Source organism: Cnephaeus nilssonii, assembly GCF_951640355.1.
Source record: "Cnephaeus nilssonii genome assembly, chromosome: 20".
Classification (NCBI taxonomy): domain Eukaryota; kingdom Metazoa; phylum Chordata; class Mammalia; order Chiroptera; family Vespertilionidae; genus Cnephaeus; species Cnephaeus nilssonii.
This window is the reverse complement of record NC_137091.1, coordinates 39,334,676-39,357,225: the sequence shown is the minus strand read 5'-3', so window position 1 is coordinate 39,357,225 and position 22,550 is coordinate 39,334,676. Positions and strand designations below refer to the sequence as shown.

The 22,550-nt window shown below is 53.6% G+C and overlaps 2 protein-coding genes across 3 annotated transcripts in view; one reads left to right on the top strand and one right to left on the bottom strand.

Annotated features, from left to right (window-relative positions):
* The window catches only part of GRIK5 (glutamate ionotropic receptor kainate type subunit 5), a 54,744-nt gene extending 48,279 nt beyond the window's left edge, over positions 1-6,465 (bottom strand). For both annotated transcript variants that reach the window (XM_079799909.1, XM_079799910.1), the window contains exons 1-3: positions 5,461-6,465; positions 1,922-2,050; positions 1,481-1,645 (exon numbers count right to left, since the gene is read on the bottom strand). In XM_079799909.1, coding sequence (XP_079656035.1) covers positions 1,481-1,645; positions 1,922-2,000 — 244 coding nt within the window. In that variant the 5' untranslated portion in view covers positions 2,001-2,050; positions 5,461-6,465. The remainder of the gene's footprint in view (positions 1-1,480; positions 1,646-1,921; positions 2,051-5,460) is intronic.
* A 3,683-nt stretch (positions 6,466-10,148) lies between these two features.
* ZNF574 (zinc finger protein 574) lies at positions 10,149-15,261 on the top strand. Its single transcript, XM_079759996.1, has 2 exons — positions 10,149-10,283; positions 12,353-15,261. The coding sequence occupies exon 2, from the start codon at positions 12,373-12,375 to the stop codon at positions 15,043-15,045; it is 2,673 nt and encodes an 890-aa protein (XP_079616122.1). The 5' UTR covers positions 10,149-10,283; positions 12,353-12,372; the 3' UTR covers positions 15,046-15,261.
* Positions 15,262-22,550: the final 7,289 nt, after the last annotated feature.

The window sequence follows — 22,550 nt, the reverse complement described above, 5'->3', positions numbered from 1 at the left end:
CACATTCAAATAAAAGCATCAAAACTAAATGCCTTATCTTCCTCCAAACTTGCTCCTTCTGTAGTTTCCACATTGGTGAGGGCCTACCATTCAAATATCTGGAAATGTGACCCTTGCTTTCAATCTGTCTCCCAATAGCCAATTAGACACCAAATTTTCTTTTTTGTCCTCAAATCTTCTCACATCTATCCTCTTCTCTTCGACTCCTCCTCCCCTGCTCTACTTCAGGGCTCTCAACTCAGCCTCCTCACTGATCACCTGAATCTAGCCTCTGGATTCACTTGCACCAGCTCCCTGGTCTAAACCCACCGACAAGTCCCCACTGCCTACTGGTGAAGGCAACATCTTCAAGCAACTACTGCAGGCTTCCTGGAGCTGGCCTGCCAGTCTGCCCAACTTCGCCTCCCACTGCCCGGTCACACTCTAGTCCAGATGTCATCTCTTATGATCCCCCTAAACATGTCCTGAGTCCAGGTGGTCAGGATGGGTGTAACCCCACACCCTGTTCCTTGGCTCTGAATATTCCCCCACCCTCCACCCCAGCTCCAGACTACAAGCACATGCCTGGAACACCATCTGTCTCCTCACCCTCTATCCCAGCTTCTCCCAATTGATATTCTGTGCTGCCAAAGTCAAAAAGTCCAGGAAACATTACTCCTCATTCTCCCTCTCAGTGATTTGAAATATACATGAACATAATAAATGCTCTGATAAGGCCTGCAGGAAAGAAATCTGTGTAAAACACATTTGAAGGCAGCATCTCCTAATAGTCTATAACTCCAGCATGTTAACGGACATTCATTCAATCCACACTGCTCAACGAATACTTACGCACACCTACTATGTGGCGTACTTTGAGCAACACCACTCTTTGTATATATCTTGTTCATTTTTCAGAGCTCAACTTCAGTTTAGCCTTCTCCAGAATGCCTTCGCTAATCCTGCCCCTGAGGCCCCTGCCTTATTGCCTGGGCCCCTCATTACTCAGCTCTGGGGGCTAAGTGTCCTTGGTCAACTATGAAGCTTATTTTTCTTTCAAATATGTTTTTTTATTGATTTTTCAAGGGAGAGAGGAAGGGAAAGAAAAACATCAATTTGAGAGAGAAACATTGATCAGTTGCCTCCTGCACACACCCCTACTGGAGACTGAGCCCACAATCTTGACATGTGCCCTGACCGAGAATCAAACTGGCGACCTTTTGGTGCACAGGAGGACGCTCAACCACTGAGCAACACCAGCCAGGGCAAAGCTTATTTTTCAAATGAGGCCCTCAGGGCAGGACTGGGCCTGATGCCCTCCCCATCCCCATCCCCAGCAGCACCATTTCTGGGAGACAGGCAGAGCTGACATGAAGGAAGGGGCAAATGGAGCTAGAAGAGGACAAGGAGAGCTAAGGAGGTGGGGTGGGGGGGGCCGAGGGAACCACTGAGGGCTACTAGCCTGCCCAGCCTCACCCCACACCCCCGTGGCCCTGCTCACTGGTGTCCGTGGTCTCGTACTGGCTGTCCCGCTGCAGCTCAAAGATGTCTACTTCCACTCGGGCCTTGGCTGGGACCTCGATGATCCCGTTGATCTGCTCCCGGGCCAGGGCCAGGGCCAGACGCTCGCCACGGCCACACACCGTCTGATCATCCAGGATTGCAGCTGAGAGGACACAGGGGTTGGGGACCAGACTCCGACATCCTGGGGTGGGAGTGGGGATGGGAACTGGGGTCTGGACTCCTGGATCTGAGGCTGAAGAGAACTGGGTCCAGGGAAGAAGGAGCTAGGGACTGCGGCTCCTCAATGCTGAGGAAAGCTGAGAGCGGAGGCCCGGATCCCTGGGTCCTGAGGAAACGGCCTGCCTGGGTTCCCAAAGAGGAGCCCGGTGTCCGACGGGAGGGTCTCTGAGGAGGCAGGGGCAGGGCTGCAGGGCCTCACCCATGCGCAGTGATGAGAGCACCTGGCAGCTGGGGCTGGCAAAGGCGACAATCAGCAGCAGCAGCAGCTCAGCCGGCATCTTCCTCCCCTCCTCATGGGGACGCAGCTGCCGCGGCCCCCACTTGCCACCTGCAGGGATCACCATGGGGAGACTGAGCCCCTTTGGAGGACTGCTGGACAGGGTGGTGACCACAGACCTGGGACATTGTGAGTGAGCTCTGAAGGGCCCTGCCCTCATTAGTGCTGAGGGCATTGCTAGGAAGGAAGCTCAGGTTCCGGGAGCAATACCAGGGAGGCGCTCACAGCACTCAGGCACTGAGTGGGGGAGCCACTGCTAGGGAATATTCACAGCTACCAAAATGGGAGGGAGGCATGATATGGATCTTAGGTAAGGGCGAATACCAGGGACCATCCCCACCCCAACAGGAAACCAAGAAGTGCCACCCCCAACCCATTCCACCCTTGGGCCCTTGTCTCTGGGCAGGCAGCTGTTACTAGGCAACAGAAACCGGCTGGAGAGGATGCAGTGGTTGCTAAGCAACCCCTCCCAGGCCTCACTTGCCACCTTCCTGACGTCCCTGGTTCCCACAATTCCACAGGGAGAGAGGCCTGGACATCCGGGGTCTGGAGGGTAGAGTATCCGGGAGTTAGGAAACTTGGAGAGAGAGGAAAAGATGGAGAGAGACACACATAGAGACACATAGATAGACCTAAAGCAGCTAAGGGGCTAAAAGTGTAAAGACAGAAAAGGGGGGAAAGAGAGAGACAGAAAGAGAAAGAAAGGCTAAGAGGGAGGAAATATGAAAAGACTCAGGAATGGAGAAAGGGAAACACAGGCAGAAATACAAGGGACCGGAAAGATGATAAGAAGACGGGGAAATGGGGCTGGAAATGGTGAGGACAGAGAAGGAGAGTTACAGGGAGATAAGGAGAGAACTAGGTGAGAGAAGGAGGGAAGGAGCTGGAAGGTAGGGAGACATGGAGACGGAGAGAGAAGGGGCAGGATAGGCAGAAGAGAGAGAAGTCAAGATACAAGAGAGACAGAATAGAGCAGGAAGACAGAGAATGGAGACACAAATCCACTCAAGATGCCACCAAAGAGAGCCAAAGGGAAAAGCAAGGCAGGGAGTGCACTGTCTGCCGAAGAAGGTGCCAAACTGGCCCCCACCCAGCTCTGGGTAGCTAAAGATTGGGGGAGACAGTGCATCTTTGCTTCCTACAATAGCTCCCCACCTCTAGCGAGTTAGAGATTCCTGTGGGTACCCCAGCCCTCTGCACGATGACCACTGTGCACGGACAACTTGAGCCAGATGTGCGACTTCCCCTGGACAAGGGCCATGCCCCATGGGTTGCTCTGGGAGAGCGTTACTGTGAGCCCAGAGTGCTGGGAGGTAAGCCTTGAGGTCACCCTGTACTCCACCCAATCCCCAAGGAAGGAGGGCTTGAGCTGGTGAGATGACGGAATGAAACCTGCCTAGGGAGGGCAGAGACACAATGAAACACTTCAGACTGTCCCTTCTGGCCAGGAAAACATAGGCCAGGGCAGCAAGAGACCCCATCAGTCCCCGCTCTACCCCCGACTCCCATGTGACCTTCAGCAAGTCGGTCTGTCTGTCTCTCTGTGGGGGCTTCTGGGAAGACAGGCTGGGGGAGTGTAAAAGGGCATGCTGGACAGGCTGGGGACTGCAGACTGCAATTTGGATCTAAGGTGAAGGCCTGTCAAGAGTGGAGGAGCAAGGAAAACTGGGAGAGCCAGAAGGAGAACTCACAGGGGAGGGAAGTGGAGGCTGGGGCTGGGAGAGAGGCAGGAATGAGGCTGTCATCCTGAGACACCAGGGGCTTGGGGGCAAATCAGGGAGCAGAGACTAGAAGATGAAAGACTGAAGAAGACACAGGGGCCAAAAGGGCAGGGGCCCAAGGGTGGCAGACACAGGTGGGAGCAGAAAGACAGAGCGCAGGGCCAGGGATGGAGGCCGCAAGATGGACACAGGTGCATAGGAAGTCACAGACAGAAAGACAGACAGACCTAAAGTAGCTGGACTAAATAAGAGAGAAGGACACACAGACATCACCTAGGAGACACCAAAGGAGGCAGAGACCAGAGAGAGGGTGTGAGAGAGGAAGAGAAGGTGGCAAGCCTAATTCCCAGGCTCAGGGACTTAGGTTGAAATACAGCAGCAAACTGAGCATCAGGGACTGAATTAGGGGGGTCCTGCCAGGGGAGGGAGACAGACAAGTGGGCATGTGAGATGTTGATATCAAAGGTGAGAAGGCAAATGGGGTGAGAGAAGGCAAATGGGGTGAGAGAGAGGGCAAAAGAAATGACAACAGGTACAAGAAGTGTGGGGAGGAAAGAAATTGCAAAGCTCTGAAAAGAAAGGGGGGGTCCTTGGAAAGAGAGAAAAAAAGTGTGTGAGAGCCACACAGCAGATCTATAGAAGAAGGGGTGTGCAAGATTGAGAGAGACAGACAGAGACAGACTCACAAACTAGTAGAGAGAGGGAGTGAGAGTCAGAGAGGAAAACTGAGGTGGAAGACTGAGGCACCTGGTGGGGGCACGGGCAGGGACAGGCATAGCACTCACAGGAGGGGAGCCGGTCTGCATAGAGGTGCACCCACTCAGAGTGCCTGCAGGCACGTCGGGGGACCTGGGGCATTGAGGGGGGGGGGTGAGGGGAGAAGTGGGAAGAGGATTGGGGGATTGTGGGCAAGGCCACCAAGGAAAAGAAAAGACAAAGTCACAAAATGGACCATGGAGCGGGGCAGCGGCTAAGGAGTGAGCATTGGAGGGGGGGGATACACCGAGAGTGAATCTGGGGAGGAAAGCAGAAAAGGGAGAGAAGGCAGCTGGCCTTCGAGCCCAGGGTCAAAGAGGGAGGAGGCGAGGTGGGCAGAGGCCCAGGCAGAGCACCGAGTAGACAGAGAGAAGTGGCAAGAGGGCTAGCTTTGGCATGGCAGCCTCCAGAAGAGACAAGAGACGGGAGTTTGGCGAGAGAGAGATCAACAGAGACACACCAAGAAATAGTTAGGCTACCGGCAAAGAAGAGAGAAGTTGGACAGAGTCAGAAGCCAGACAGCCACATGAAATGGAGATTCAAAAACAGAAAGACTTTTCCAGGAGACAGAGACCAGATGGCATGGGGATGGGTCCATGGCAGGCGGAGAGGACGAGGCTCAGAGGAAAGAAGAGGGAGACGGAGGAAACAGTGGGAGCGAGCAGAGCCGGTCACCGTGGAGCCAGGCTGGAGAGCAGGGGCGGAGACGTGCCAGGAGTCCGGAGGAGTGAGACCACAAGTCAGCCCCTCAGGACCCCAGAAGCTGAGGGGCAAGGGTGAGCTGTGTACCCAGAAGAAGGGGTGAGAAGGGGCCAAGGGGAATGGAGGTTGGGGACAAGGCAGACCCCTGGTGGGGGAGGGTATTTGCCGGTCCCAGGAGCAGGGAAATGCCCCCCCCCCCGCCCCCTTCGCCAGGCGGCAGTAAGTACAGCCTTCCAGGACTCAGGCCGGCCCCAGCCCAACCCCTGCCCTGCGGACACTTACGGATCCTGGTGGGACGGAGGGCAGGGCTCCCTCGAGGCCCGAGAAAAGACAGCAGGGAGATGCTCTGGCACTGGGCGGTGGTGTGGCTGGGGCAGGGAGGGGGGGAGAGGGCAGTCCACAGGGCCCCCTCCCCCACCTCCGGTGGTGGCCCCAACTAATCCAAAACGGGAGGCTCCCCGGGAGCAGGGAGAAAGGACAGGTGGAAGAGGAGAGGGTGGGCCGAGGAGGGGAGGAAGGAGAAAGGAGAAAATGGAGGAAAGAAGGGGAGAGAGGAGAGGGCGAAGGAGCAAATGGAGGGGAAGGAGGGAGGAAAGGAGGGAGGAAGGTGAAAATGGGAAGGAGGGGGCACAGGCAAAAGCCGGGGGAGGGGGAAGCCGGCCCAGGAAAGGGCCCCTGCCCCCTCCCCTAGCCGGGCAGGCCTGGGGGGGCCACTGGGGGCGAGGACTGGGTGGAGACAAGGAAGCCAGCCATCAGGAGAAGTGGGGGAGGGAAAGGCTTAATGGGGGGGAGGGGGCCACCCCTTCCCCCCTCCCCCCAGCCTTGGCCCAGCCCTGGATGAGACTAGGGTCTGGAGTCCTCAAGCCCTCAGCCCCCGAGGGAGAAGCATGCTGAGGGTGGGGAGAGGCTGAGGAGTGGAGAGGCTGGGGAGGATGTGATGCTGAGAGCCAAGAAGGGAACAGGCAAGGTGGAGAGATGGGAGGGAGGGAGGGAGGGAGGGAGAGGACAAGGGAGGGGAGGAAGGAGAGGAGCAGGTGGAAGAGGAAGGCAGAGGAGGGTGGGGGTGTCCCGGGGGGTGCCCGGCGCAGGGCCTGGGTGAGAGGGCCTGGCCACCGACTCCTGGTCTCCTGTGAGGATCAGCCTCCGGCTCTTGGTCCCCAGCTGCGCCTGCCTCTCTGCTGCTGGCCGTCACCACTGCCCGCTGCCGCCTCCACCACGCCACCTCTCCTTCTCCCCGCCGAGGCTGAGGCCGCTGCCGGCCCGCCTGCCCGCCGGCTGCCTGCCTGCCACCCGCGCTGGGTCCTGGAGCCAGGGGGGGCGGAGAGATGAGGGAGGCAGGGAGGAGGGCGGGCTGGAGGAAGGGAGGGAGGCAGGCAGAAAGAGAGGAGGGAGGGGAGTCAGAGGAGGGGGAGCCGGTCGTATTGGTCGGGGTTGGGGGCCCCCTCGAGGAGAATGCTGATGAGGAGAAGGCCCTGCCTTGGATGGAGGGCCCACCCCCTGGCCACCCCCTCCACCACACCATGCCACCGCCCTGCCTAGGCAGCCCTTGGGCACTGGAGCCGATGAGAGGTGGGGAGACCTAATGAGAAGGCCGCGCTGCTGGGGGAGAGAGCTGACAGGGATGAAGAAATATGAAAAGAAACAGAAAAAGAGCCCTCAAGACCCACGGAGCAGGGCCGGGGTCCACAAACCCCACAAGGACAAGGACAGGGGAAAGCCCAGAGAAAAGAGAAAAAGGCCCACGGAGACAAGGAAGCAAACCACAGAGACAAGCAAAGGACTTCAGAGACAGGGCAGCTGTGGAGCAGAGAGCCCCTGGGACGATGGAGAAAGGCCGATGGGAACGGAAAGCCCTCCTCAGGGCTGGGGAGCGGTCCATGGCGATGAGAGAAGGCAATGGACAAGAGGTGCCCACAGAAATGGGAGCAAGAAAGCACCTCACAGAGAAGGGAGGCAGGCCGAGGAGAGGGCGAGAAGGTCACAGAAGGGGCAGGAGGCCCACAGACACCAGGGATCCTATAAAGATAAGGATGCAGACACGAGAGGCCCACTGAGGCAGGAGCAGCCAGCCCATAGAGAAAAGGGAGAAGCCCCCAGAAATAGAAATAGCCCCCACAGAGGTGAAGGGTGGTGAGTATGGGAATTCTCCATAGCGCATAGAGAAATCCTGGGGACCTATGGAGATGAGTGGGTGGGGAGGAGAGGCCCTAAATTCTCTAGTCACCTGAAGAGAGGCAGTGGGAAAGGGCAGGGAGGTGGAGGGCAAAGCCAACTGAAATGGGAGCCTTCCTCCCCCTCAGGGGGGAGCTGAGCAGGGCAGGGAGATGGAAGAGAAAAGCAGCAATACAGATCTTGGCGTCGGGGTGGGTGGTGCACGCCTGGGTGGGGGGGAAGGTGAAATTTGGGGGAAAGAAACATGACAGTTGGTGCTGAAGGCTGAGTCCATGACTCACCACCAGCCCCAACTGCTCGTGATGGGGAGGAGACACGGACACACTCACGTGCAGCACCCCGGCACACATCACTGCATGCCTCGAGCACACACGTGGCACGTGGCAACTCACACTGGCCTGGTGTGGGAAGCCCTCTGCAGCTGGCATGTGGGGCAACATACATCTGACCCATACATCTGCCTCAACATACATCTGACCCATACATCTGACCCATACATCTGCCCCAACATACATCTGACCCATACATCTAACCCTGAAGGACCACCAACTTTGCACACACCTCCTTTGCTTATGCAGGGACTCCAGCTTAGAATGCTTGTCCTCTCTAAATTGAACCCGTCCCAGAAGTCTTAATCCTGTGCCACCATTTCTAGGAAGACTGACCCAGGCCTCAGTTTACTCCTGCATCATCTGAAGAGAAGGGACTTAGCCAACCCAGATAAACTGGGAGGTCCAAGCAGGTCAGAGCAGAAAGGGGTCTGACAAGCCAAGCTGGCTGGCATTTTCTTTTCTTTTTTTTCCAATTAAATATCTTTATTGATTTTTAGAGAAGAAAGGAGGTGAGAGCAGAGTATCCATTGGCTGCCTCCTGCATGCCCCCTACCAGGGAGCAAGCCCCCAACCCTGGGCATGTGCCCTGACAGGGAATTGAACCGGCAACCTTTCGGTGCACAGGATGACCAACCCACTTAGCCACACCGGCTAGCTGGCATTTTTAAGTGGGAAGAGGAGGCCTCAGCAGGAGTGAGAACCTGCCCAGGAACACAGAACTTGTCAAGGGCTGAACCTGGCTTCCAGGTTCTCTAGCTCCTGCACCAGGTGATTCCACCCTGAGGGAAAACCCAGATTACCAGCTTTATCGCTCACTGATTCCCACCAACTTCTTTCCTCTACTTCTTGCACTTATCCATTCAACCTGCCACTGGGTCCCACCCGCCAGGCAGTAGAGCCTGGGGGTCATGAGTGTAAACCTTGGAGTTAACTCCTGGGTGGGAATCCTGGCTCTGGCTCTTCCCAATTATAGATAAGTTACTTAACTTCTCTGGGCTTCAGTGTTTTTTTCGTGTGCGTGTGTTTTATTTTTGTGTTGTTTTTTTGGTTTTTGTAAAGTGAGAATAATAGTTCCTCCCTCTAGGGTTGTTGAGAGGATGAAACTGAATAATACACAGAAAGCACTGGGCATAATACTGAACACTTAATACACTCAGGACATGTTCCAAGCTATTAATACTTGAGGTCCTAATAAAAATAACTCTTACATAGCTTTTACTCTACGCCTCACAACAATCATATGGGACAGGGGCCATTATCCCCATTTCACAGATAGGAAAACTGAGGTACAAGGGAGATGACTTGCCCAAAGCATCAGCTAGGAAGTGGCAGGGCCAAGATTCCAACCCAGTCCAATCCAATCCAATCCAACCAGCCTGTTTTAATTACATGGGCCTGGTGTTAGGAAGTTTAATCTAGTGGGAAATTAGGACGCCTGGGTAGAAACCAATTGTATGACATAGCAAAATTATAACTGAAACGTCACTCCTAGGTCTTAGTCTGTGTTTGAAGCCCCCTGGTAGCTTTTTAGCCTCAGGAAAGTGAATGGCCAATTCCTCTGAGACTCAGTTGCTCATCAGAGAAATGGGGGTGAAGGTGTGTGTGTGTGATCCAAGTCAGTCTCCTGCAGCTCCCCTGTCCTTGGGTTTGGGGAGTAGCTCTAGAAACATTTCTAACAGTTCTGGTTGGGGCAACTCACTCCCAAACTCGGGGGCCTGTAGGTTCTATCCCTCTCTCCCCACTCACACACTCCGTTTCTTCAAATAAACTGCCTCTCTCTGCTTTTCCTTTTTTTCTTCAGGTTTTCCTCATTCCCTCAGATTCCCTCTCTTCTTGCTTTTCCTCTGACATTTTTCCTACCCCCTCCCTCAAGAGTCCCTCCGTGTTCCTCCTCCTCCTTTATTCCTCTCTTCCATACAAAGTGAATGTGGAGCCTTAATTTCCTTTTTTCTTCCCTCCCTGTGATTGGTTTCCTCTCCTCTGGGAGCTGACTCGTGCTTCTTCACTCTCTCCCTTCGCTCTTCGGAGTTCCTGCTCCTCAACTCCCCCGCCCTAACCCTCGGGGTATCGAGTGCCTCAATTTCTCCACTTTCCCCCTCGACCCCCAAGCGACTACCCGCCGTATCCCCAAGATGGCGCCCGCAGCCTCACGCCGCTGCCTGACGTCATCACGCTGCCCCCTCCTTCTGAGCCGTCCAGCGCAGTCGACTGGGAGATGGAGGAGGAGCATCCTCCAGGCGTAAGGGGGCGGGCACTGTCAACCCGGGACCAGCCGGAGAGCAAAGGTCGCTAGAGGATTGGTTGGACGCTGAAGGGATCCAGACGCTCCCTCCTATTGGTCCCAAGGCTCGGAGACGTAAGTGCGTATTGGCCAAACGGCAGGGGCTAGGCGGGCGATGATTGGGTGCGCTTGGACGTCCGCACGGCGGCCTAGGAGGTAGGTGGGAGGAGCGTTGCTGAGGGCGTTTGGGGGCGAGAGCGAGGCTGCGGAGCAGGCGAGAGGTGACGGCGGGAGCTAGAGAGAGCGCAGCGGTAGGGTGGCCGCGCAAGGGGAGCGGCGGCCCGGGCCCGGGCCCGAGGCGTGCGAGACGGCGGAGGCGGGTGAGTGTCGGCGGGCGGGCGGGCGCGCGAAGGGCCGGCCCAGCCGCTCACCCTCGCTGCGGCCTGCGCTCGGCACCCCGCCTGCGCGCTGTGGGCCGGAGGTGGGGCGCGCGCCGGCGGTGAGTGCGGAGCGGCGCCAACCGCCGGCGGGGCCTGTGGGCAGTCGGGCGGGGGCCGGGCGGGGGCGGTGGGTGGGAAGGGGGTCTAGAGTCGAGTAATGGGGCTGAATGAGGAGGGTCCGGGCTCGGGTGGAGGCCTGGGAGGCTCCTGTGTGGGGAGGGAGGCGTTAGAGCTGTCTTCAGGAGGGGCGTATCGGAGCAAGGGGCTTGGCGTGGGACAGTCCAAAACCGAAAGGGGGTGGGCGGTTAGAAGTCACTTGGGTGCCCGGGGAGGTTTAGGACGTGAAGAAAAGAGATAACTAACTGAATGTAAAGAGGAGATTTAGTTATACTTGAAAAATGAGGCCAGTGAGAAGGGTCTTGACGTGAAAAGATAGTAGGAAACGGACATCCCCAGAGGGCAGATTAAGAGCTGAGGGAGAGGGCCTGGTGTGAAGAATGGCGTTATATTAATGTGAAGAGGAGTTAAACCAAAGTGAAGGGGGGTTGGATACCCTTGGAATGGGTTGAGAGGGGTCTCTGTGCAAAAAAAAAGGGTTGTTATGTGAAAAGGATGTCTGGATGCCCCTAGAATAGGTTGGATGGAGGTAGTCCCTTGGAAAAGTATAGGGAATTAGGTCAAGGTGAAGAGTGGAAATTGGAGGGGTTTAAGGTGTTGAGAGGGATCTGTTCTGGGGACGTGGAGGGTGTCTGGGTATCACTGGAATGAGAATGACCTGTTACGTTAGGTTGATGAGAAGTTGGGGGTCTGGGTATCCCCAGAGTATTTAATACTGGCTGGTGAGAGAATCTGGATGTGAGGAAGGGGGATCTGGCTCTTCTCTGTCATTGTTAAAGTGGGGGTCAAGGGGAGTTCTGCATAAGAAGAGAGGTTCTGTGTATCCCTAAAGGGGACCTGGGCAGTGGAAGGGTCTATGTGTGAAAGGGGGTCAAGCTACTAGATATCCCTGAATTGGGTTAGTGTGTGTACGGGATCTTTCTGCAAATAAGGGGAATTAAGTTGATATGAAGAGGGGGCCTGAGCTTCTCTGGAATGAGTTAAGGTGGGAGGAGGTCTTTTTGCAAAAAATAGGTAAGGTTAATAATGTGAAAGGGGGTCTGGGAACCCCTGAATGGGTTAGGGTGGTTTGTAAATGAAGACAAGGGTTTAAATCAATGTGAAGAGAGGATTTGGGTATCTCAGAGGGAAATTAGAATTGCAGATGAGGTCTCAGTGCAAAGAAAAGGTGATTGATGTGAAGAGTGGGTACCCTGGGGATACAAGTTAGGGTGGTAGAAAGGGTCTAGGTATGAAAAATGGGTTAGGTATTTGTGAAGATGGGTCTGGGTATTTTGGATAAGGGGTCAGGGTTGTGGGAGAGGGCCTTTATTTAAAGAGGAGGATGGGTTGCACAGTGTGAGAGTGCTTAAAGGTGTGGGGCATGGGGAAGTTTGAGTGATCTAGGTGTAAAATAGGTTGAGAGTCTCTTGGGGAGGGAGCAAAGGAAGAGCAAGACTGGAAAAAGTGGGTGGTTAGACCCTTTGTGGACTCCCCTGGGAGTGGGAGTGGGAATGGGTAGTGAGTTGGTAGGGAGAGGAGTCAGTGGAAGGAGGTCTGAGTGGAGAGGACAAGGGTTCCTGTGTGATGGGTGGGGCCTTGGGCTAGCTGTGAGACATGGGAGAATGAGGGATTGGACGGGTTACAGGGATCGGGTGGGTGGAGTTTGATTCCAGTTGATTCAGTAGATTGACCAGGAATGCACTGCTGGGAAGATTTTTGTGCTTGGTGCCCTTGTGTGTTTGGGAGAGGAAAGATTGTTAGGAAGAGAGGTGGGAATGGGAAAATGGAAGCAAGAAATTAGAAGGGAATATAGATCTAGGTGGGATAGTAAAGGGAAAGAATCATTTCTGAGAAAGATTGAAGAAGCGGTGGCTTGGTTGTGATTTGCCCCCAAATCTCCCCTTTCCCAGCCCAGGGCCTTGCTGCTGCCATGACTGAAGAATCAGAGGAGACGGTCCTGTACATTGAGCATCGCTTTGTCTGCTCTGAATGCAACCAGCTCTATGGATCCCTGGAGGAGGTGCTCATGCACCAGAATTCCCATGTGCCCCAACAGCACTTTGAGCTGGTGGGCGTGGCTGACCCTGGAGTCACTGTGGCCACAGAGGCAGCTTCTGGCGCAGGCCTCTATCAGACTGTCATGCAAGAGAGCCAGTACCAGTGCCTGGAATGTGGGCAGCTGCTGATGTCCCCTAGCCAGCTCCTGGAGCACCAGGAATTGCACCTAAAAATGATGGCGCCTCAGGAGGTAGTGCCAACTGAGTCGCCACCCAAGGTGCCCCCCCTGAGCTCGAGTACCATCCACTATGAGTGTGTTGATTGCAAGGCTCTCTTCGCTAGCCAGGAGCTCTGGCTGAACCACCGGCAGACACACCTCCGGGCCACTCCCACCAAGCCTCCAGCCCCAGTTGTCCTAGGATCCCCCATGGGCCAGGCCCGTGTGGCCGTGGAGCACTCATATCGCAAAGCAGAAGAGGGTGGGGAAGGGGCAGCTGTCCCTTCCGCTGCTGCCACCACTACTGAGGTGGTGACTGAGGTGGAACTGCTCCTCTACAAGTGCTCTGAGTGCTCCCAGCTCTTCCAGTCGCCAGCTGACTTTCTGGAGCACCAAGCCACCCACTTCCCTGTTCCTGCCCCAGAGTCTGAGGAGCCTGCCTTGCAGCAGGAGACCCTGACCCCATCACCTGCAGAGGTGCCTGTGACTCAGCCTGATCCCCTGCCGTCCTCTGACCACAGTTACGAACTGCGCAATGGTGAAGCCATTGGGCGTGATCGGCGGGGGCGCAAGGCCCGGAGGAACAACAGTGGAGAGCCAGGTGGGACAGCCACCCAGGAGCTCTTTTGCTCAGCCTGTGATCAGCTCTTTCTTTCACCTCACCAGCTACAGCAGCACCTGCGGAGTCACCGGGAGGGTGTCTTTAAGTGCCCCCTGTGTAGTCGTGTCTTTCCCAGCCCTTCCAGTCTAGACCAGCACCTTGGAGATCACAGTAGCGAGTCTCACTTCCTGTGTGTGGACTGTGGCCTGGCCTTTGGCACAGAGGCTCTCCTCCTGGCCCACCGGCGAGCTCACACCCCGAATCCTCTGCATTCATGTCCATGTGGAAAGAACTTTGTCAACCTCACCAAGTTCCTTTATCACCGGCGTACCCATGGGGTGGGAGGTGTTCCTCTACCCACAACACCAGTCCTACCAGAGGAGCCTGTCATTGGTTTCCCTGAGCCAGCTCCAGCGGAGATTGGAGAGCCAGAGGCTCTGGAGCCCCCAGTGTCTGAGGAGAGCTCAGCAGAACCCGCTGCCCCAGGTACCTACCGCTGCCTCCTGTGCAGCCGTGAATTTGGCAAGGCATTACAGCTCACCCGGCACCAACGTTTTGTGCACCGACTAGAACGGCGCCACAAGTGTGGCATTTGCGGCAAGATGTTCAAGAAGAAGTCTCATGTGCGCAACCACCTGCGCACACACACGGGCGAACGGCCCTTCCCCTGCCCAGACTGCTCTAAACCTTTCAACTCGCCTGCCAACCTGGCCCGCCACCGGCTCACGCACACAGGAGAGCGGCCCTACCGGTGTGGGGACTGTGGCAAAGCTTTCACCCAAAGCTCTACACTGAGGCAGCACCGCCTGGTGCATGCCCAACACTTCCCCTACCGCTGCCAGGAGTGCGGAGTGCGTTTTCACCGCCCCTACCGTTTGCTCATGCACCGCTACCACCACACTGGCGAATACCCCTACAAGTGTCGGGAGTGCCCCCGCTCCTTCCTGCTGCGCCGGCTGCTGGAGGTGCACCAGCTTGTGGCCCATGCTGGGCGCCAGCCCCACCGCTGCCCATCCTGTGGGGCTGCCTTCCCTTCCTCGCTGCGGCTCCGTGAGCACCGCTGTGCAGCTGCTGCTGCCCAGGGCCCACGGCGCTTTGAGTGTGGCACCTGTGGCAAGAAAGTGGGCTCAGCTGCTCGGCTACAAGCACATGAGGCGGCCCACGCAGCTGCTGGGCCTGGAGAGGTCCTGGCTAAGGAGCCCCCAGCCCCCAGGGCCCCGCGGGCCACTCGCACACCAGTTGCCCCCCCAACGACCCTTGCAGGCACTGCTGCCTCGGCCCCTGCGGCCCCTGCCCGACGCCGGGGCTTGGAATGCAGCGAATGCAAGAAGCTTTTTAGCACAGAGACGTCACTGCAGGTGCACCGGCGCATCCACACAGGTGAGCGGCCATACCCATGTCCAGACTGTGGCAAGGCCTTCCGTCAGAGTACCCACCTGAAGGACCACCGGCGCCTGCACACAGGTGAGCGGCCCTTTGCCTGTGAAGTGTGTGGCAAGGCCTTTGCCATCTCCATGCGCCTGGCAGAACATCGCCGTATTCACACGGGTGAAAGGCCCTATTCCTGCCCCGACTGTGGCAAGAGCTACCGCTCCTTCTCCAACCTATGGAAACACCGCAAGACCCACCAGCAACAGCATCAGGCAGCTGTGCGGCAACAGCTAGCAGAGGCAGAGGCTGCTGTTGGCCTGGCAGTGATGGAGACTGCAGTGGAGGCGCTGCCTTTGGTGGAAGCCATTGAGATCTACCCTCTGGCTGAGGCTGAGGGAGTCCAGATCAGTGGCTGACCCTGCCAGCTTCCCTCTTCAGGAACACCATGCCCTGTTGCTGAAGAACCCCCTCCAACATCCCCTTAAATTTCTGTACATACAGTGCCTCTTCCTCCACCCTTCCCAACTGCTGTGTAAATTCTGTAACTGGATTTATTCTCTTAGGAGTGTTCTGGGGGTCCCTAATATGCATAAAAGTGCCCCTCACCTTTCCACTTGTTAGCACTTGTGGCCCCAAAGTGAAATAATAAAAACTGATTTGGACATTTATGTGCTTTTGGCTGTGCGGGGTGGAGTTTGGGAGCCATGAGCCCAGACACTTTGCATGGCTGTGTTCCCAGCATCTAGAATGGCCTGGCAAGTAGTAGGAGCTCGGTAAATATTTGCTAAATTGAAGAGGACCTGAATTCCAAGGTTATGGTATGGCATCTGGGGAGTACGGACTTCACTCTGGTTCTAGATGGAGGCAGCATAGTGCTCTTGCCACTAGAGGTCCCCACAGTTTCATAGAAAAGCCTGAAGCTGTTTTTACTGGTGGTAGGAATATTTGGGGGAATCAGATTCTCACCACTGCTGTTCCCCACTTCCTGGCCTGATGTCTTCCCCGGGGCCATGATTTTCTCACTGGATCCCTATGGGCATATGCAAGTCTGGAAAAGGCATGATCTTCCCAGAAATAGGGGAGGATGGCTCCTGTGACCAGACCCAGCTGTGGACTTGAAGATTCTAAGGGTTGGCTGGGGGAGGAAGCTTCAGAAGAGGAGGTGACTTGATACCCACCTGAAGTTGGAGTCTGACTCAGCTAACAGGTGTTTGTTGGAAGAGGGATGGTTGGTGTGACTGACTGATGTTTGAATATCTAGTTTGTCTCAAGTACTACCTTACATTTTTTGGAATAATTTTTTTTAATCCTTACCCAAGGATATGTTTTTATTGATTTCAGAGAGAGAAACATCGGTTGCCTCCCGTATGCACCCCACCAGGGATCAAATCCACAACCTTTTGGTGTACGGGACGACGCTCCAACCAGCTGAGCTACACCTGCCAGGGTCGTTTGGAATAATTTTCAGATTGATCCAGTGAGGAGAACGATATGCAAGGAAGGAATCCAAGGTCAAAAGCAGTAAGGTGACTTGCCCAAGATCATTTAACCCAGATAGGGCAGAACTTGAATTTAGCTTTAATTTCATTTGCTTGAATCACCATATGCTTTATACTCTGCTACCTTCTATATACTTGGGGGGTGGGGGAGGGCAAAGGAGATGGTGAGTGTGCCCAGTGGGAATGCTCACTTACAATGCAGTCTTGTTTCTAAGAGGCACATCCCAAGGAAAACAAGTGCTCCCCACCCCCCTTCAAAAATTACTCATCTTTTTTTTAGAATTATTTGGAACACTAATAAACAAGAAGTAAAAGGAAAGCTGTTTGTACTGAAACCAGGGAAAAGGGAGGTCCGAGAGCTGCCCACTCAGTCTCTGATGCCCACTTGGCTTCCACATTACTCTGGACTCCCTTCAGCAGCCCTGTTCCCCTCTAGGCACTGGGGCTTTAAGACGGACTGGGTTAGCCTGTGGCTCTGGTAAGAAAATGAGGGCTCATGGATGGAAGAGACCAAGGCCACACAAGTGGTGGGGCCAGGCTAGAAACCAGGTCTAGCACCATTTGTAGATTTTGCTACATTATGCTTATTTTAATCATTTTAAAAAAGAAAAAGCACCCATTTGGTATCTTGACAGCTCCTAATGAAGAGCAAGTGATCTGTTAAGCAGTTTTCGCAGAGTGTTAATCCTAGGCACCTTCTTTCAGTAACCTTATACCCTGCAGAAAGGATTCCAGCCAAGTCAGCCTAGCATGCCCCCCTTCCTTAATCACCAGGTAAAATTTGTCCTTAAACTGCCTCTTCTCACAAAAACCTGTAACATCCTATCCTGACAGTCATATCAAATCAGTACTGAGAACAATCAGAGAATTTATGCTTGCAAAACCAGCTAAACATCCGGCTGAAAAACTCAAGGTGCTGGTTGACCCCAAGATAAAGATGCTTTCAGCAGAGAAAAAAGGTTCTGTGACAGCGGGGTGACCACTCGCCTCTACTGTGGTTCCTTTTTAGAGCCTTTAAAGGAAATTTTGGACTCCCACCCTGAGAAAAAGTTGTGTGTGCAAACAGGTTTATGAACAAGACTCATCATTTACCATCACCCTGCTGAAATTTCCACAGTCCTCAACCACTGTTAAAAAAGGTGGCACTAATCAAACCCTGGTTGGATGCTGGGGATTGAGTTGGACAGGCAAAGGTTCTCAAACTGTGTGTTAGGCAGTTCCCCCAGAGCTTTGTATCCAGTGAGCATGTATGTGTGTGACCTTGGAATCCATGTTCTGAACACACCAGTTCTGATGCAGGTGACTTGCAGACCCCTCTAAGAGCTTTGTATTGCCAATTTATAGTTGGATATGGAAGCTGCATAAGAACTGTTAAGGGGACAGAACAGTGGTCCTCTAGTGCCCAATGTGTTCTCGACAAGAGGAGGCCAAAGTATGACTGTACAGGAGAGGGCATGTGGAGTGATTAAGCACATTCACAGGGCTACAGGTAGATGCTAGTTCAGCTCCAGAGTGCTCTCAGGTGTGGTGTCTGCTTGCCACAGGATTGATGACCTGAGTGACAAGGAACTTTTGATCTGTATGGTTCTGACCATACCACCCTGCAGGCAGGGGGTGGACCAAATGACTCCTCAGAGTATTCTGAATCTCCATTCCAACATCCCATTCCCCTATCCCTACTGACTTGTCTCTCAATCTTGCCAAAACAATGCAGTGCTGATACTTTTTTAATCTATCTGAATGATCGAAACCCTCCCACTCTTCCTTTCTCCTCTTCCCCATCCCTCACTATTGAATTTGCAGAATCCCAACACCTGAGTGCCATACATCATAGGATGGAACAGTGACAAGGAGACCTGATGGCAGTGAAAAAACCCAGTTGTGATACCATTCCTGGTTTTCAGTGGTGAAGTCTTGGTGATCAGCCCCTGGCCTACCCTGAAAGCTGTTCTTCCTTTCAAATGATTTAGTATGGGCACAAAAATTTGAGTGTATGTTGCGCTGGAAAAAAAAAAGTATATATTTTGTTTCATCAGACAACTTCAAGTCAACTCATTTTTTGTTTTAAATACATATTTTTAATATTTTTATTGATTTCAGAGAGGAAGAGAGAGGGAGATAGAAACATTAATGATGAGAGAGAATCATTGATTGGCTGCCTCCTGCATGCCCTACATGTGATGGAGCACGCAACCCGGGCATGTACCCCGACTGGGAATTGAACCTCGACCTCCTGGTTCATAGGTCAGTGCTCAACCACTGAGCCACACCAGCTGGGCCAACTCAGTTTTGTTTTTGTTTGTTAATCCTCACCTGAGGTTATTTTTCCATTGATTTTTAGAGAGAGTAGAAGGGAGAGGAAGAGACAGAGAGGAACATCGATGTGAGAGAAACACATCGATTAGTTGTTGCCTCCTGCACGCACCCTGACCAGGGCCGGGGAACCTGCAACCAAGGTACATGCCCTTGACTGGAATCGAACCCGGGACCCTTCAGTCCGCAGGCTAATGTTCTATCCACTGAGCAAAACTAGCTAGGGCCCAACTCAGTTTTTAAAGGATTTTGTTAGTCCTCTGGGGATGGAAGTGGGGAAATACTGGTTTCCTGTTTTTTTGTGGTTCTCATTTATTAGACAGTGTGCCTGAAATCTGCATCATTTCATTCTTACCAGTCCCAGAATAGGTACTGTCCCTGTTACAGATGAGGTCATTGAAGCTTACATATCAAAGATCACATATCTATAAAATGGCAGAACTGAGATTTGAATTCAAGAATTTGAATTCATCCTAAGTTTCAAATCTTGGTTTTCTGATTGGCAAAAAAAACACCTTGCTTGGGCCTTACTTCATTTTTTTAAATTCTCACCTGAGGATATGCTTTTCATTGATATTTAGAAGGGAGAGAGAGGAAAGAAAATTGATGTCATCATCGACAGGTTGCCTCCAGGAAGGGCCCTGACGGGATTGAACCCACCACCTGGGTATGTGCCCTGACCTTGACTGTGAATTTAACCAACCACCTTTCCACCTTTTGCAGGACAGCGATCCAACCAACAGCCACACCAGGCCTTCCTTCCGAGTGAATGTTTGCTTAACAGAAGTAAAGCCCTCCCCTCCCCAGCACACACATACCCACCCCATACCCTGATTTCTCCCCACGACCCTTCCCAGGACAGAGAGAAGACCAAGGGAGAGCCAGCAGCATTTCTCTCTGTACAGTTTTTAATTTTTTATTTTTTGATGTTGTTCAGATGAATGACACACTCAAGTTACAAAAATGGGGCCTTAAAAGAAGCACATTGTACAATGAACAAGCAGATTGGAGTTAAGAACACTGAAACGCTAACCCGCTACCACGAGAAGAGACAGGAAAGGGGGTGCAGGATGGGAAGGGAAGGGCTACCAACACAGGGGTCAGACAGAACTGAAAGGGGGAGCTAACTTGGTGAGAATGGAGAAGGTCTCCAGGGCCTAGTCAATTTCCAGGAGCCACTTCTGGGTCTCCTATGCCCACTTGTTGCCACCTCCTCCCATCCCCATTCCACCCAGTCATTCAAATGAGTAGGTGTAAGACACCCACCCAGCAAGGGCTGAGCCAATCAGATCTTTACATGGTGGGGGATCACCTTGCCCTAGTGCAGCCCTGGATTTGGGAGGTAGTGGTGGCAGCAGTGGGATAAGAAGCCTGGAAGGAGCCAGCAGAGAGGAGTTGATCAAGGATCAGGCCCCTGCTTTTCCCCAAAGACTCCTTGCCCATTCCCTACCCACCATGATCCAAAGGCCTTCTCTACAGTTGTTGAGAGAGGCCCCCAGTCACCCTGCAATTATATAAATAAATAAATACTGAGCCCCTGGGCTTGGAGGACAGGCTAGGGGAGGGGCAGCAGGGATAGAGGAAAGAGGAGGGGGGAGAAAGGGGGAGGCAGAGAGGAGGGGTCACAGACATAGTAAATAGTTGTCTCCGTCCCAGCAACACGTCTGTCTGGATTTTTCTCTCCTTTTTGTGTTTAACAAGGAGCTAACATCTCAAGGACAAATACTTAAAAATATACGTTATTTTTTCTTTTTTTGTTTCGCCTTTGTCATCGTCATCTTGCTTTGGAGACTGCTGAGGTCAAAGTTCAAACCGCACGAAGGAACTGCGGCTTGTTTTGTGTATTTTTTTTAATTTTAACTTTTTTCACTTTTTTTCCAACGTATAAAAAGGTAGCGGAGTTGTCTGTGGTTTTTTTGTGTTTTTTTTTTTTAATGGTTAAATCTTTGGTTTGTTTCTTTTTTCTCTTGGAGGCCTTTATTTCTCGCACTTGCCTTTCCCACTCAGAGGCCAGTGGGGGCCCGCGTGTCTCAATCTTGCTCAGTCTGTCTCACTCTCTCTCTCACTCAGTTCCCCCTACCCTGGGCTAAATGGGAGAGAGGCACCTGGGATCTGGGTGGTTGAGGAAATCTAGTCATGTCAGGAGGTCACCCCCTACATGGCTTGGATGTGGAGACCCTCTCTCTTGGTCCTCCCCAGAGAGATGTGTGGGAAACATATCCTTCCCCTTCCTCCTGATCTTAGTCCCAACTCATGCAGGAGCCAGAGTTCCCAATCTCCACCCATCCCCACTTACACCCCGCCCCTCCCTCCCAGGAGACAACAGAGACAGGTGTTTTAGTTACTGGCATTTTTTTTCTTTTTTGGCACAATTAAAAGGTCCACCATTAGGGTAGACCCAGTCTCTGTCCCTTCCTCAAGCAGGAGGTCATGGTTGGGGAGAAGAGAAATTCAGAGGGTGCCCCCTGCCACACTTCTCCAATCCATTCATCTTCCTCTCTTTATAGCCCAGGCCCCTGGCCCCTCACCTTAGTCATGGCACCTAGCCCAGAGCCTGGTCTGGGGTCTCCCTCCCCAACCCCCATATAATGTTCCCCAACCCCCCCCAAATCTCTCGTTCACACAGACACACGGACACAGGCTCTGTACAGACCACAAAATAAAAACGATGAGATAGTTTTGTTTCCCGGAGTTCAGCCGGGGGACTGGAGTGGAAGGGGCAAGAGGGGAGTGGGGGGCACAAATTCCCCCATCACCTTCCCAACCCTGGCTCCCTTCCGCCCCCCAGCCCCTTGCCCTGGCCGGCCCCCAGCCAACGATATTTGGTTTCCTTTTTTTTAACATTAAAGTTCTATGAGGTATTTGGTGCCTTATCTCGAGTCCTCAGGGGAGGGGGCCCAGGGGGGAGACCTGGGGCACACTTGCCCCTCCCTCCCTCCCACCCCCTTCCCAATATTTGGTTTCACAGCTGTAGTTAAAGCTTGGGATTTGGTTATTTCCCCCCCTCCCAGGAATTTTCTTTTATTCTTGTTTTTCTTTTCCCAGTTATAGGGGTTGTATGGGGAGGGTCCCCACCACCCCCCGCTGCATGGGGGGGTCCCTCCACCAGTGTCAGGGCATCATTGGCCCTATCCCTGCTCCCTACTTCCTCCTCTGCTGTCTGCCCCACTCCCCCAACACTGGGGTTGGGGAGAGGTCCCAGGTGGCAGGACTTGATGGGGAGGAAGCAGGATGAAGTGGGTGGTGGTGAGTCCTGGATTTTTTTCTTTTTTTTCCCCATTTTATTCTTTTTTTTTTCTTTTCTTTCTTTTTTTTTTTTTTTTTTGGTCTGAAATCATAGTTTTTGTTTGAGTCATCTCCACCATGCCTTCCATGCTGCCTGTCTTCTCGGAGGGGTTTTTGGTTGTAATTCCTTTAACTTTGCTCTGCTCAAATGTCCTTATTGTCTGCCCAGGCCCTCTCAATAGTCTCTTCTCTTCAGGAAATAAAAATGGACAAACTCAGAGGTAGGGTGAGGGCAGGGAGTCGGTTCAGCAGAGATTCTTACATTCCGGCGAGGCTGGCTGATGGCATGCCAGGCCCCATCATGGGTGCCAGGGTCCTAGGGGCGGCCACTCCACTGCTACCAGACAGGGCACCCCAGACCCCCGAAACAGCCGAGTCTCTGCTGCCTCTGTGGCCCAGCCCAACAGTTTCATTTCCCGGGTGGGAGAAGGGAGACGAGAAAAAGAACGCAGAGGCCTCAGGGCCCAGAGTGGCATCCGAGGCTCTGTCTGCCTCTCCTCAGTGTCCAGCAGCACTGTCTCGGGGTTCCCCCTCCCTCTGCTCTTCTCTGCTCTGCCCAGCGAGGGGCGGGGCCACTCTGATTTCCATGGCTCTCGTCCTTCACAGCAACACTTTGGTTTGAGGAGAGACACAGAAAGAAAGAGATTGAGAGAGATGAGAGAAGAAGGAAGAGAGGGGAGAGAGAGAGAGAGAGAGAGAGAGAGAGAGAGAGAGAGAGAGAGAGAGAGAGAGAGAAGCAAAGAGAAAAGTTACAGAGGCGAGAGGACAGACAGAATAGAAAAAGAAATCAAAGGAGGAATCAAACCACCCGAAAGTGTGTTAGT